General features: G+C 33.3%; 1 protein-coding gene across 1 annotated transcript in view; it reads right to left on the reverse strand.

Moving 5' to 3' along the window:
• Positions 1–880: 880 nt before the first annotated feature.
• LOC124367936 (FGGY carbohydrate kinase domain-containing protein) overlaps positions 881–15,554 on the reverse strand; it is a 53,407-nt gene continuing 38,733 nt past the window's right edge. Inside the window, exons 8-11 of the mRNA XM_046825148.1 lie at positions 10,418–10,568; positions 6,611–6,685; positions 4,569–4,849; positions 881–2,604 (exon numbers count right to left, since the gene is read on the reverse strand). Coding sequence (XP_046681104.1) covers positions 2,523–2,604; positions 4,569–4,849; positions 6,611–6,685; positions 10,418–10,568 — 589 coding nt within the window. The 3' untranslated portion in view covers positions 881–2,522. The remainder of the gene's footprint in view (positions 2,605–4,568; positions 4,850–6,610; positions 6,686–10,417; positions 10,569–15,554) is intronic.

The raw sequence follows: 15,554 nt of genomic DNA on the forward strand, positions 1-15,554 counted from the left end.
CCAGGATAGAATGGCATTTAAGTAACATTTAATGATCGTGTGAAGATTGCGTAATTTAAATCAGCTTGGTAAATTTGATTTTTATAAATCAACTAGCAGTTACCCACACCTTTGCATGCAATTTTCAATTGAAAAACAAGGACACCATTGACATTGTAAACACTCCTGTGATAAGTGAAGTCACTCAAAGATGTGCCGATCTTCTAATCCATTTTAGATTTAAGTTTAAAGAACAGTGTTTTAGGACCCTGAAGTCAGAGTGAGTTTTCATATGTACACGTGAAATAATTTTAATTTTCCTGTAGCATTCCACGATAATTGAAAGTGTAATGTAAGATGTACATCAAGTCCAAAGGCTAACCTAAAAATAAGAACTTTCTATTGTAATAAATGATAACAGGTTTTCTTTTCATCATTTATCTCTGCTAAACAATCTCTTTTAAATTATGTACATCTTGAGTTATGCTTACGTTACATTTTTTGCTGAACTCCTTGTAAACCATCCTTCATTGGATGTGAAGAGTCACTAACTGCCTTAAAAACTACTTCTTAAGTCCAGTATTCATTTACCAAGTTTAACTTTCACAAGTTGAGTTAAGATAAGAATATCAAACAATCCAAAACAGGACCTACATTGTAGGTGTTTCAAATTTTAAACCAGCGTAACTTTTTAAAGAGTAAACCTTTTGAGGTCAGATTTTTGGCATTGTATTCTACTAATACAGACCTTTAATTTGATGTACAACTCGCCCTATGCTCTCATTTACAATTTCCTTCTGACTCTTTGCAGACCATCCCCCTGACGTAACAACAACAAAATCCATGCAGGACTTTATTAGCACATATATATAATGTCGATTTAAAATAAAAATAGTCTGTATTATATTAAAAGTTTATATAACATATTTATTATTTTACACAATTATAAACAGTAATCAATACAAATGTACAATACAAAACAGGAATGTATAATAATATAACATACTTAATATAAAAATCCATATTATTCTAAAAGCTTTCATTACAAACATGAAACAAAAACTTTGGTTGATTTTAAATTTTTACAGAGGAAGACAATTTTTTTCTCTTTCTTTAAATTGAACATTTGAAAACCAAAACATACAGCAATTATGGCTACAGTTATAAATTCAGGTATTATATTGTATATTTACAGGCATAAGTAATAAAAGTAAGACAAAATTTTTATAAAAAATTTGCTGGAATAATAAGAATATAGTCATCATTAATTATAACATATAAAAAATATTTCCTCATATTGTTCTTTAAACTTTGGTAAACGATTGAATTTTCCAAACTTACAATAACATCTCTAACAATATGCCCAGTCTTGATACATTATTAATTATGTAATTTTGCATGACTCATCGTTGTCTAAGTATTTTACTTTGAAAGTAAAATGACAAAACCTATGGATGTCAAAAAAACATAAAATATGGCCTAAAAATGCAAAAAATTTTCCTAAACTGTTGCATTACTTGAATATAACTACTGTGAAAATAACTCCTGTTGCTTAAATTATATACTTTTAAACCTACATAGATTTAGCTAGAAAGCATTACATGTATAAAAGGCACTATAGCATATTTTTTTATTTATATTATTTTTAATCAATTCTAAGATTTTTATTATATCACTTGGTTTTTTAGTCAGTATGTTTGCTTTTGTGAAATTTGAGATCAACTCTTTTATGCCGTCTCTATTTTTTGAATCAATGTAAAAAAGGAAGCTCTTATGAAGATCAGCAAACTTTTCAGTTTTAGTATTTAAAATCAGTTTTTGTTCTTCATCTATTATACTTAATATACTTACGGTGAGCTTGAGTTGTATAACATTTTGAGTAATAATATATCAGTAAATAATAAAACATTTTACAGAAAAGACAAAACAGCATATTTAATACAAATTTACTTTTTATAAACATACAATTTGTATTTTGTACTTTTTATAAATTACAAGTTAAGAAAAATTTTACCTGTTTAGATTTTTAAATTTTAGAGAAAGTAACTTTTTATACTGACTTTAAAACACTATTACTGACCACACGACTAGTTTTCTTGTAACATAAATTTTTCCCATTACAAATAATCTTTTCATAACAAACTCTAAAATTGATTATTTGGAATTTTTTACTCTTTATATGCAATTGATTACAACTTCAGACATATTGTGATTAGCTACCAAATTCATCTTCTGATTGGACCCCATTTCTGGGTATGAATTATGCATTAGAAGTTATGATATCACCTTGTCATTTACATCATGTAACTGTGCAAAACTACCATGTCAACACCTTTAGTTAAAGAACACAAACTCAAATTTTGGAAGTAGATTTTGGAATTAAATAAGGACTGAAAATGTTTGACTAACCATACTCTTCCTATTATTAAAATAAACTAAGATTGTCCTACGATATGGAGAACTACCACTTGTAATAATTGTTTCCCATGTGCCTGTAATATTTGTTAAAACTACGTTCATAAACTAAATAAAACTGTTATTGATCAGACAGAATTCATAATGTCTCTGTACTCTCTCTGGTGTTGCACCATTCGCAGGAATACTTCGTATTTCTTATTGTGGAATCTACAACAAAGAAAGAAATTACTAATGATGATGAGCAAGGGAGCGGTATGCCATCTTTGGTAGTTTGGACAGGGGTGGTGAATTTTCCCAGGAGGACTTGATAGGTTGTTTTCGGTGGTTTGTGGAACTGTTGAAATTGTAGACTAGTGGGCCTCATGGTGTGTTTCCGGGGTGCGCATAAAGCCCTTGAGGCTTAAGTGCATGGCAGTAGGCCGCCCCAAGGGGGAAAAAATAATGATGATGGATATGGATGGATACAATATATGTACAACATTTTATCACAATACAATATATATATATATTGTATATTACAATATTATATTGTATGTACAATATTTGTACATTTGATGTTGCACAATCTAAGTGGCATGTAACGAACATGGATGCTATGGGCTATATGTCATACTCTCTTCAGGAAGTAAACAACATGGAAGTGGATTGGGAAACCTAAAACTTCATGTTTTGTCGATGGGAAATGCCCTAAATGTGAGCTTAGCCTAGTGTCACAATGTTTTGACCCTTGACCCTGTACTTTGGTCAGGTTTTTTGAAGATTACTAGTGGTGACAACTTGCATGTGATTTTGATGCTATCAGGGATGACGGTTAGTTATCAGTCTCACCATCCTGAATCCAGTTGACCCTCTCCTGCTTGCAAGACTTACATCAACTGCACGACTCCGATTGACTTCCACTGCTTTACCATCTTCCTCTATCAAGTGCTGTGTTGTAGCGGCAATATTCTATATTATTACAATTCTTTAACTACAAAGAGGCTTTTGTTCTTTTTCCTATAAATTTCTGTAACAACGTTTTTGTTGTAAATTTTGGATAGTTGAGCGGAAAATATGGCCGGGTCAAGTGGTGCGATTTGTGACAGTGAAATTGATTTGGAAATGTGTTGTGATGGTGAGTGGTGAAGATTCTAGAGATAGTGATATTGTTTACAACATTGTTCTGATTGAACACGGTGATGGTAGTGGCGGTGAGTCTGATGTAGATGACGTTGAGACTGTTCCTGCCTAACCAACAACACAGGTTCGGCGCAGCCGTACTCTGCACCCGTCCATCCAACCCCTCCCTGGTATTTTAATTTGTTAATTTATTTGTTTTAAATATAACAAACTTTTCAGAGTCGCAGGCACTGTGAGTCAAGGGTTTCATGCCAGTGTAGCAAATTAATAGGGTTTAACTGCACCATGAGTGCCTGGAATTATTATGAGCAGGAGAAGGTTAACCAAAATTGTCCAAATCTGACTAAGAAACCATAGGCATACTCTCATTCCCTTTGATGTGTTAGGTGGGTTTGGGGTATCCAAGGGCACTCTACCTCCATGTCTAAACCAGTAGAAAACAATAGATGGTGGTAAAAACGTGAACTTGGCACATTTATCAACCTTACTTGCAATTAAAATTTTTAGTATTTCAAATCTTCAGATGTAAAAAGAGTATTGGTTGCCGGCTTATTAAAAAAACAGTAACTGTTATTAAAAGTAACAGGTAATCGCAAAAGAAATGAAAAGGAAGAGAAAGCAAGGATGACTCTGGAGAAGGAGGTCTTGGAGAACAATTTTAGGAAAAGTAGGTTGGGAAAGTAAACAGATGACATAACCCAATGTCATTCTTGAGAGGAAATTTTTCTTCAAGGTGGTTTAAACTTTTTTGCTTAGTTACAATTTCAAAATTGCTAGTGGGATATTGTTACATTGTCTCGAAATCATAATGTCAAACAAAATAAACTAAGATGCAGGGAAAGCTGTATAAGTGTATTATTACAATGTCTGGTTCAAATTTTAGATCTATAAATTATTTAGTGTGAACCTTCTATTTGTAAATTATTGATTAAAATATTTCAAAGTTTTAAATTTTGAAAATTATATTTAAAATCATGAAAGTTTTTTAGTTGTTAATAAATACTTCACAACTGTGAAATACTGTCTAAAAAAATGATTAAAGAACTACCCACGTGATGGCTTTGGTGTTAGGAGACACAGCATCAGCCTGGCCGGCCATTGTGTTCACAGCTGCCTCCAGTGAGGGGTATAGCCCGGCCGCGTACGCCGCCAGTATTGCTGCACCGCCGAGTACCGCCTCAGTACGCTGTGGCACCAGTACTGGCCGCCCCACCACTGTCGCTTGTGTCTGTATGAACAACGGATTCTTGCTGAGACCACCGCAGAGCAGCACGCAGTCCATGCGACGATGTCCGGCGGACTCCAGACTCTCTATGATGTGTCGGGTGCCATACTGAAACACCCCCACTCTTAATAGCTTAAAGGTTTGATTTTGAATGTCATCCAAAAGTGAAACCGACTTATTAGCACTTATTTGGCCGAGAGATCGCAGCACTTTGGAAGGATTGAATCATTGAACCTTTATGATCGGTAGGCCACTAAGTGTGGCCCAAATTTATCTTTCGCTCAGCTCAAATGGAGTCTCAGGTGTTCCTCTCAGCTTGCCGAGCCACACAAAGTGGCCACCTGTGTTCTGTGTCATCACTCAGCGTTTGCGTAACCACTTACATCATTTTGGCAGCATTTGACCTTCAGTTCTTTAAATGGCTGAGATTTAAATTCAACCTTTAAACAATTTGCAAAAACTTATTAGCTTCAAGGTTGAAACTTTTTTAGTTGGTTATGTATTGTTTGCTTTTAAAACAAACCAAGTAATATGTAATTTAAATTAATCAGTTTCAAGTAGGTCTCTAATATCCACAGAGTATAAATTGTTTCCATATTTTGAGGTTTGTCTCCACCGAGTGCATTAGTATTTTATTAAATTGATACAATACACTATAACAGATATAGTGACATTGACACTCGACTGTTAAACAATTCTAAACAATGTTTACTATGGTATGTGCTGCAAATAGAGAAATATTAATTTAGTTACTTATTTGGTTGAGAGATTGCAGCACTTACACCCACAAATGGATAAGGATTGAATGTTATCTGTGAATGTATCTGTGCAATACATTGAACCACACATGCTGAGCTGAAAGGCTAAAACAGCGAGGATGATTAGGATTGGCCAAAGCAAAGTGAGGGACATGACATAGTCATAAAAAACTCCTATCTATCAGATATAACACGTAGGCCACCAATAGAGATCCCCCCCCCCTTCCGAGCTGAGGAAAAAAATCACATAAGTTCAACTCCACGCTTTATAGAATTAAAATCATCAAATCAAGGCAGAGACCATAATAATGCTACAATTTTCATAAAATTCAGCTTGTGGGTCTAATTCACAAACATCTCCAAAGAACAACATTTTCCATGTCTTATCATCTTTGAGTTTTGATTTTATCCAAAAAATTTTAATTTTAATTTCAAAAGTAACATGATTTATCTAAACAGCACACTTTTTAGATCTTTTTATAATTTTTATTAATTTTCATTTTTTATTCATATTTTAATGGTGTAAACTACATCTGCATAAACATTATATTACTAAAAAATTTGATATGTAAAAATGCAATTGAAATCATGTTAATAGTTGTATAATATAGGAATGCACCAGTTATCTGGAAAAAACCTAAGAATACTGTGCAACATCTACGTGAAATCAAACTATACTTTGTGAATGCTGATTATTAGCTCCAGTCCACCTTCCTCTTAGTGCAGCGTCTGGAATCTGACGCTATTCCAGACTTGATTCCTGGAATCTAGAGTTATGTTCGTCTGAAGATATCCAAAGGTCACATTTCAGATGCTGCACTAAGAGGAAGGTGGACTGGAGCTAAACTCAACATTCACATTGAATCAACCCTTCCCACCATAGCTACGTTATGTGTAAAAATCTTTATATTGATGCTATTTACTTATACATACTCCTGAACTTTGACTAGAAGATCAAAAATGTTACAAACCAGTTACTTGTGACATAATATTATGCACTTTCCATTGTATCAACAACAGTGTTACGTTATGGTCTTGTCAGTTTCAACACGATTATCTGATAAAACAAGTAGTTAAACTAGACACGGTAATAACTTTAGAGTCAACTCACAGCTAAAGCTTGAACAGTAGCTAGATAAAGCAGAGCCAGATCCTTCTCATCACAAGACAAGCTCAGTCCTGATACCTGAAAAAGAACGGTTACAAGTAGTGAACACAAAGTAAAATTAAAATAGAGATAAAATTATGAATAAAAAAATTATGGTTGCCTGTAAAGTCGGTTTTACGGGCGAAGATTTTACGTGGCAACGTCTTTTTCTCGGTAGAATATTTATTGATATGAATATTATTAAATTGCACAAAAGGAACAAGGAATTGAATGAAAATAAGAATTGCACAAATTTTAACTATAGAAATATATTTTGTTTATTAAAACATTGTACATAATTTGAAATTAATTACAATTTGTTATTGTAAATGGTAAAGTTGAATAAAACATTTACTAAAATTGGAATTTGAAATTCTTGCTAAACACAGTTAAATTCTAACTCCGCGCGTGGTGATTGGTCGGTTTAGTTCGTTTGTTTGGTCGCACTGTTATGACAGGTTAGAGGTTATAATTTGTTATTTTAAATGTTTGACTAGCAATACGCGCTGTTTCTTCTCAATCGACTGAATTACGATTGATTGCAGAGTGATTTAAACTAATAATTTACTTAACACTATCAACATTTGTCAATAGTATGACATAACCTATAAACTCAGTTTCTCAACTTTTGTGTCAATCTAACAATTAATCAATCAATCATAGTTTACGATAATGAAATATTAGTGTACAATTATTTACCTTTATTGTTGTAGTTGTTGTAAATGACGAATCTAAGCACTCCACATTTTCACGAATAAACATAGTTATCTGCTTTATCCCGTGCGGCGGACCCACAGTTATCTGCTTTATCCCGTGCGGATCCCGTGCGGCGGACCCACTGGACGGGCATCGTAACGTTACCGGGCGTTACACTTTTTCATGAGTGACTCCGAGCCGCAACCTAATTTAAGACGTTGTCACGTCAAAAAGCAAAGTTTAAAATAGTCAACTCTGTTAACCTACACTATGATTGAGTGGTACTCATAGCCTGGTATAATTCAATTGGAGGACTGGCATTTTAAGATGTTTGAGGATACACTGAGTATTCTGAGGTTAAGAACGGGATACCCCAGGGTTCGGTACTTGGCCCATTTCTTTTTATATTTATGGTAAACGATTTGGTTTCCTGTGAAAGCTTGCAATTATATCATGTTTGCTGAAGATGTCACTTTTGCCACATCACACTTATCAATCGCTTCCTTGCAGGCAGAAACAAGTTTGACTAGGGAATCATAATCACCATAATCAGTACCACCATAACTAATCATGTGCATTCCATTTTTGCTGGTGCGGATGTGACGTGTTGTTTTTGATCTTGACTTTTGTGCAGTGACATCTGGGTAAATTTTCTCTAGTCTGAACTTCTAGCTGTTGGTGTCAGGTATGATATACTTTTTTGTTTTGTTTTTTTTTTTTAGTGACAGTCCATTACCGTACATTCCACGTTTTAAGTAAATGTTCATATATTAAGTTTTTTATAATATGAACACCCGAGGAAGAGGGTCGTTTCATAAGTATGGAATTTCCAAGTCAACAAGGGATTGATTAGAGAAGTCCGGTAGATCGGGATTGACTTGGTAAAGTCAATCTGATAATGACCAACATAAGATTTCAATCAACTTTGCTAATCAGTCTTAGACTACACATGACATCTGTACTCATTCAAGAAATCTTAAACAAAATTTATACCATTAGCTTGAATATGTTAAACATGCCAATACCATTGGGACATCCGCAAATTTACCGATACTTACCCATAAAATACTACTGTAGTGCTTTCCTTACATTGGATTGAGTATTAGACATTTGGACCACTTCAGTTCTGCCACAAAGATTTGTGTGAATTCTTCTTTGTGAGATAATTGAACAAAATTTATGTTGATTATTAAATGTAGACTTTTTTATTAATATTCTTTCTACTTCAAATTCATTGTGAATTGATTGTAATAGAACTGTAATAGAGTACATAGAAACCTTATAAAAATGTGTAAAGGGGTTACCTTTTTGTAAATTCAGGGTTATTGAGGAATTTGATATTTGAATGATTCTTCTCCTTAAATCTGTTTATATAAATACAAAACTGTATAAAACAATTCACTTCAAGGATGTTTACTACTGTAATGTTTATAGTTAGGACTGTACAGTGACAGATCATGGCAACAGTTCTTAGGCATAGGTTAAGTTTTTAGGTATAATGTCAATAGAAAACTATACAATATTCAAATTAAAACACAAAGATCATTTAGTAAATTTACAACTGCACTCCTTCTCTGAATTTAATAAAACCAATTGTGTTTAAAATTGAATTCAAATTTGTATTTTTCCAATTTCTCTAAATAAATGTAGGTTTATATACATAGATAGTTTTTTGTGAGACTAAGATCTATCGTCTAGTTTTTAGCTTTTCAAAAAACAATACATTAATTATTACATTAACATAAGTTAATACACAATATAAAAGTTTTCACAATTTTATATTTAATTATTATGTTTTAATACTATGACACCTCTCATGTTCACTATGTGAAATAATTGAATGAAGATCATTCTGATTCTGGTGGAATTCATGCTACGAGGGACAACAATCAATGCAGAACCCCTCTGCACAAACTCTAACCAAGCTAAGGCGAGCGATACGTTACAGTTCCCACCACAAAATTGGGAGAAAAACTTGGCTGTTACAGTGCAGAAAATGCTCTTAATAATTTTATAACTATCTTAACAGCATTTCTTGACAGTACTTGTCCATTAAAAAAAATCTCAAACTAACAACAACCTACACAACAAAAGATGCTGCAAGCTAAGCAAAGGAAATTTTGTTCCTCTACGATTATGCCAAGCCTCACACTGCTGTCCAGACCCAAGAAATGATTGGATCTCACGAATGGAAAGTTTGGATCATCCAACATACCTCATCCTAATGGATTTTTTGAGACTCTACCTTAACTCATTGCCACCTTGAAACAGCTGTGATCCCAATTTTTCATCTTGAGAAACACGTAAAAATCATGGCTGTAAAAAGAATGAGAAAGCAATTTTCACTTTAAATGATCACATGTAAAATAATTACAGATTTATCTGTCTTTTCCAATATAAAATGCACAATTTCCTTTGCACTACTACTGATTAAAAAAAATTACTCAGTGTACTGTACAATGTTTATATATCTAAAACTTTTATGTTTTTTCCCAAATAGGAGACAGATACAGCATGTAATTTACAATAATTAAGATTTTATTATAGCGAGTAATTTGATTTATAGTTACCATCCATTAAAAATCATTTCAATAACAAATCCTCAGCACTGGTAAACTCGTATTGAATCGGATGACGTACCTACAGATTATCTTGCTGCTTGTCCATTCCTCTATGTACGAGACAGTATCAGGAACTTTCTAAACTGTGTTTGTAAAATGATCAGTACTTTTTTCAGTTGGTTAATTATCCTTCTTACTCTAGTTACAGTGCTGCTATCAGTTTTAAAATTAAATATGCCTCTTTACATGTGCCACACTGACTGATTTGTATTTATCATACTTCTCATAATCTTCTGAATTATTAATTTTAGTTCCGTCAGTGCATAGAGGAATCTTTGCCATGCATTATTTTACAAAGAACGCAAATATTGAATAAACCGTTCGTTTTTGTAACGCGGTGCTGCACTTTGGAGGGTAAAACTATGAAAATACAATATAAATAATGACCAAAATAAAAAAAATATTCTCCCAACCAAAAATTGATAACACCACCTTAAGCCCCGACAGTACCAACCATGCCTCGTAAAGTAGGGTCCGCCAGGGGAGACCTGTTGCCGTGGTGGTCCGGCCAGACATGCAAGTCCTTGGTGAGCAGATCTACACTGTCTAGTCCTGCAGAGTTGGCCAGACTGTTCAGCAACTCGTTCAGGTAAGTTACTACATGCCTAGACAACACGTTATTGTATTATTATTTAAGAACAAAACCATGCTTATATCCAGACAACTTGAAGTTTGAGCATTAGGAAATTTATAATTTGACATTAATGACGAGATGGAAACATGCAGAAGTAATTCCTCATATTTAACAATTATTTGATATGAAATATTGTATAAAACTTACAAAATGCATTAAATATACGCTGTGATCATGATAAAATCAAACAAAGAGGATGATAAAAACAAACTTTTTGAGTACGTAAAGAGATGTGTTAATCAATAAACAATGTAAATTACATGACTTCGTTTTGGATTTTGTAAATACTTTACAATAGATATAAATAAAAATTGAATAGAAATCCCAAAAGGTCTGTTCAGTGTAACTATGTCAAGGATTACTTTTATAGAAAGCTGTTACATAACATCACTTAACAATAACCATAACGGTACTACCACATACTCCTTGGTACTTACCTTTTACATATAAGATCTATAATTAACCTCCTTGAACACTTTTTATTTAATTTTTAGCACAATGGTAAAGAAGTTAACACTGCACTTACCTTATACTCGTCTCAAGGTAAGTCTATCTTAAATGATAATAAAATTGTTTAGGCAAATAAAAAAATGCCTTTAGTACTTATAAAATATTTTGATCATTTTAAAATGGCTACAATTTATATATCCCAATAACAATAATAACATTATGTATGTTTTGTGAGAGATTGGCAAATTAAAAAAAATTATAGCAGACACAAGAACAAGCAAAAGATGTTACAAAACACGTTAGATCTCGCTTAGTTTAGAACCTATCGAATAGGTGTTTAGGGCTTTCTTATGATTTAGATGTAGTGAATTGGTGTCTAGTTAATTATATCTATTTAAATGTTATAAATTATTTAAGTGTATTATTTATGTGCTTTAACAACAGACTGGACCATTGGTGACGTACTAAGTAATAAGTTTTTTTAATTCCAAGACAAGATTATTTTATTCAAAGTGATTTAATCAAATTTTCCAAGAACTAACCTATAAGCTAGATTGCCAGCTAACTAATATTTGCATCAATTATAAAAAAATATATACGTAAGACACTTGAAGAATTTATATTTTAGAAGAAAAGAAAGTTTTATAAGCAATAGTCAACAGTTGACTTTGACATTTCCCACTTGGTCATAGTGCTCACACTCACAGTGAACAGGTTTTCCAATGAACAGTTTTCTACCTGCTAGATGACTAACTGAGGCAAAGTGAACCTCTACCTTATCTTTATGTTATCCAACATTGCATGGCCCATTAGCTCAGGTGGTAGAGTGATAGATTGCTACTCTGAAGGACCTGAGTTCAATCCCTACTGTGGGTGTTTACTTTTTGCTAATTAGAAAACTAATTTATGATTATTATAATTTATGTAATGGGCATTTATTTATTTGTTTGAACTTTTTTTAATTAAATTTGACAATTTCTTCTATATAATAATTTAATTCAATAAAATAAGAACTTTTAATCGTGATTTAACAGTTACCTGGAAGTTTATTTTATATCAATAGATTAAAGAAACATAAAAAAAGAAAAAAAACTGTTATGTTTCTAACTAATGAGGTTGTTTTTGCCAAAGTGAGGGGATATCAACCATGGCCTGCTTTCATTACAAAATTCGAAAACAACAAATACCACATTGTATTTTTTGGCACAAATGAAACTGCATTGTGCAAGGAAGCAGACGTTTTCTCGTATAATAAATATATATCAGAAAAATTACCAAAAAAGAAAATTACACCTACTTTAAAAATTGCATTAGAGGAAGCTGAAACGCATGTTCTGCTCAATCCAGTACAGAATGCAGGCAATACTGATGAATACACAGAAGAGATCTTTACAAACGACCCAGCTGAACAAAGTTCAATTGAAGTAAATGAAATAAACAGCCAGCTACGATATGAAAAAGAAAAAATGGAATCATCCCTACGTCTGGTGGAGGAAGAAGCTACTGAGATGTGCATGAATTTTGAGAAGGAGATAGCCAATCTCAGAGACCAAGTAAAATTGCTTGAAAGAAAATTATGTATGAAAGATAAAGAGCTGTTGGAACTGCACAACAAATTGGATAATTATTGCAATTTAGAGGAACTAAACTATCTGTCCCCAAAAATTTTGATTTCAACCAGTACACAGACAAGAAAGGAAGCTTCAGAAAATAAAGCGAACGAAGAACTTTTAACTAGACTGGAACAATACGAAAAAGAACTTAATAGTAAAGAAATACTCATTCTTAAACTTCGGGATAACATCGACGAACTTAATGAATCAACTGAAAATAATAAGTGTCTCCACTGCTACCCACCTCTACAATGCTCTGATTTCTCAAATGTTAAAGTTCACTTTCGGAACGATGCCAAAAATAGTTTGCCTCTCATACAAAAAAAACGGTTTTACAACTGAAAACCAGTTTCAAATTCTTGAAATGGAAGACATTGTTGAAAATGATAAAACAGAGGAAAATTCAAGGCCCACTCATAAATCAATTGTAAAACCAAATACTAAAACTAATGCTAAAACAGAAACTAACCTTCAGCATGGAAATACAACTTCAAGGCCCAAACTGATCATTCTAGCGGACAGTCATGGGAAAAAGCTCAGTACTATGGTTGAACAAAGGTCATCTTTGAATGTGTGTTCTTATGTTAGGCCAGGAGCAAGATTTGACCAGGTTGTAGAAGATGTGGAAGAGATCACAAAAGGTTTGACCAGCTCTGATTACCTCTTGGTGATGGCAGGCACAAATAATGTTGAGAAATCAGGTGTCAAGCAGCTCATGAGTGATGTTCATACATTAATTAACAATACAAAGCACACCACCCTCCTGCTGGCTACACTACCCATGAGGCATGACCGCTGGGAGCTAGATGAAAATATTACAAAAATAAATGCTGAACTGGAGAACATTGGCGAAGTGCACGATGGCATGGTGAAACTTCTTCCCCTCCATCTCCTGCCTCGGCATATGTTCACAGTGCATGGTTTACACATGAACCGAAGAGGTAAAAACCGGGTTGCTGAAATGATAAAAAATCTTGCCATGAAGAAAGTCGTTGAAAGTGAAACTGAAGTTCAAATATCAACCTCAACATTACATACTGGAGTAAAACCAACAACTATGCTCATTCCAAATGAAATCTACAAACAAGTGGCAGAAGAAGTAACTGCCAGTCAACAGGTTCCCCCAGTTTCTTCAAACTCCAACAACAACAGGAACACTATTGAAACTGCCCCTGTGCGTTCTTCTAGAACTACCATCTTGGCCGAACTGGAAACATCATCCTCAACTTTAGAGTCAACACTATTACCAGAGACAAATATTAATGAACTGCCTGCAGAACCACAGCAAGCTGAGAAACCTACTCCCGAGAGCCGTACTCCAACATCCACTCCAACGGTGTCTCCCGGTGATCGCAGCTACGCAGAAGCCACAGCTACACCTAGAGGTCACAACAGATCACAAGAAACCACCTTCTCTACACACCTCAAGCACAACACTCTCTCTGTAAACAGTTGCCCAAGCCCCCCTTTTACAACCCTAACTATGTCACCAAAAAATATTGAAGCTTTTGATGTAAAACCTTCCCCTTCTTTAAACTCTCCAATGTCAGAAAATACCTTACAGGGATGACTAACCAAACCAATTGCTCATCCAAGTGTCACATTCCCAGTACATTTCCTGCTTCCTCCAATAACATAGTCAAAAATACAATATCAATTTTACATCACAATGTACAACATCTTCCATCTCGCTTAGATTTACTTGAAATTTTCCTTAAAGAATCAAAACCGGATTTAATTGCACTTAGCGAACACAAAATGACAGTAGAAGAATTGGATTTGCTACAAATTTCAAACTATGTAACAGCGTCTTGTTTTTCAAGGGAATCGGGTCGAGGTGGAGGTGTTATAATTTTAACTCATAAAGATATAGATTTTAAGAGTGTTGAAATGCCTTCCATTCAGTCATTATTAATAGAAAAAGAGTTTGAGTATTGTCTAGCAGAGATAACAACAGGTAGTTTTTCATTTATATTAGGATGTATTTACAGATCTCCGAACTACTCAAATCTGGACCAATTTCTTCACAATTTAGAAATACTGTTAGATGTTTTGTGCACTAAATTTAAACAAATTGTAATTGCAGGAGACTTTAATATAGATGTTCTGATAAAAAATGATACTTATAACAGATTTGTAAATATTTTGTCTATATATGGTATGAGGTATATGGTTAACTTTCCCACCCGAGTAACAGACCACTCTAAGACTGCAATTGACAACTTTATTACTAATATAGAACCAAACAATGTTCGTATAAATGGAGTAATTACTCAAATTTCGGATCATGATGGTCAACTAATGAATTTGATGAATGCAGTTTCTGATAGCACAAATTTAACTAGGAAAGAAGTAAGAAAATTTAAAAATAGTAACATAGACATTTTTTGCAGACATCTAAGCTCAGAATCTTGGTCTGAGGTCTACCAATCTACTGTTAATCTAAAATATGATAGTTTTTACAGTATTTTTAAACATTATTTTGATATAGATTTTCCTAAACGGTATGTAACAGAAAACCCATGTAAAACAAAAGAATGGATTGATGAAGAATTAATTATAAAACAGAATGAAATTATAGAATTGGAATCCCAATTTAGAAGGTTTAAAGACAACAACTTAAAGTTATTAATCAAACATAAAAAAAGAGAGCTAAAAAGTAATATAGCTAATAGTAAAAAAAACTACTTTGAGGAAAAAAATTGTCAATTCCAAAAATAAGATTAAAACCACATGGAAATTAGTTAACATGGAAGCAGGTAAACAGCCAAAATGTAAGGCAAATATTAAATTATTTTATCAAGAGAATTACGTAACAGACCCAATTGCTATATGTGATACTTTCAATGAGTTTTTTGTTAATGCAGTCAAAGACTTAGTGTTACCAGAAATTA

Source organism: Homalodisca vitripennis, chromosome 8 (assembly GCF_021130785.1).
Source record: "Homalodisca vitripennis isolate AUS2020 chromosome 8, UT_GWSS_2.1, whole genome shotgun sequence".
Classification (NCBI taxonomy): domain Eukaryota; kingdom Metazoa; phylum Arthropoda; class Insecta; order Hemiptera; family Cicadellidae; genus Homalodisca; species Homalodisca vitripennis.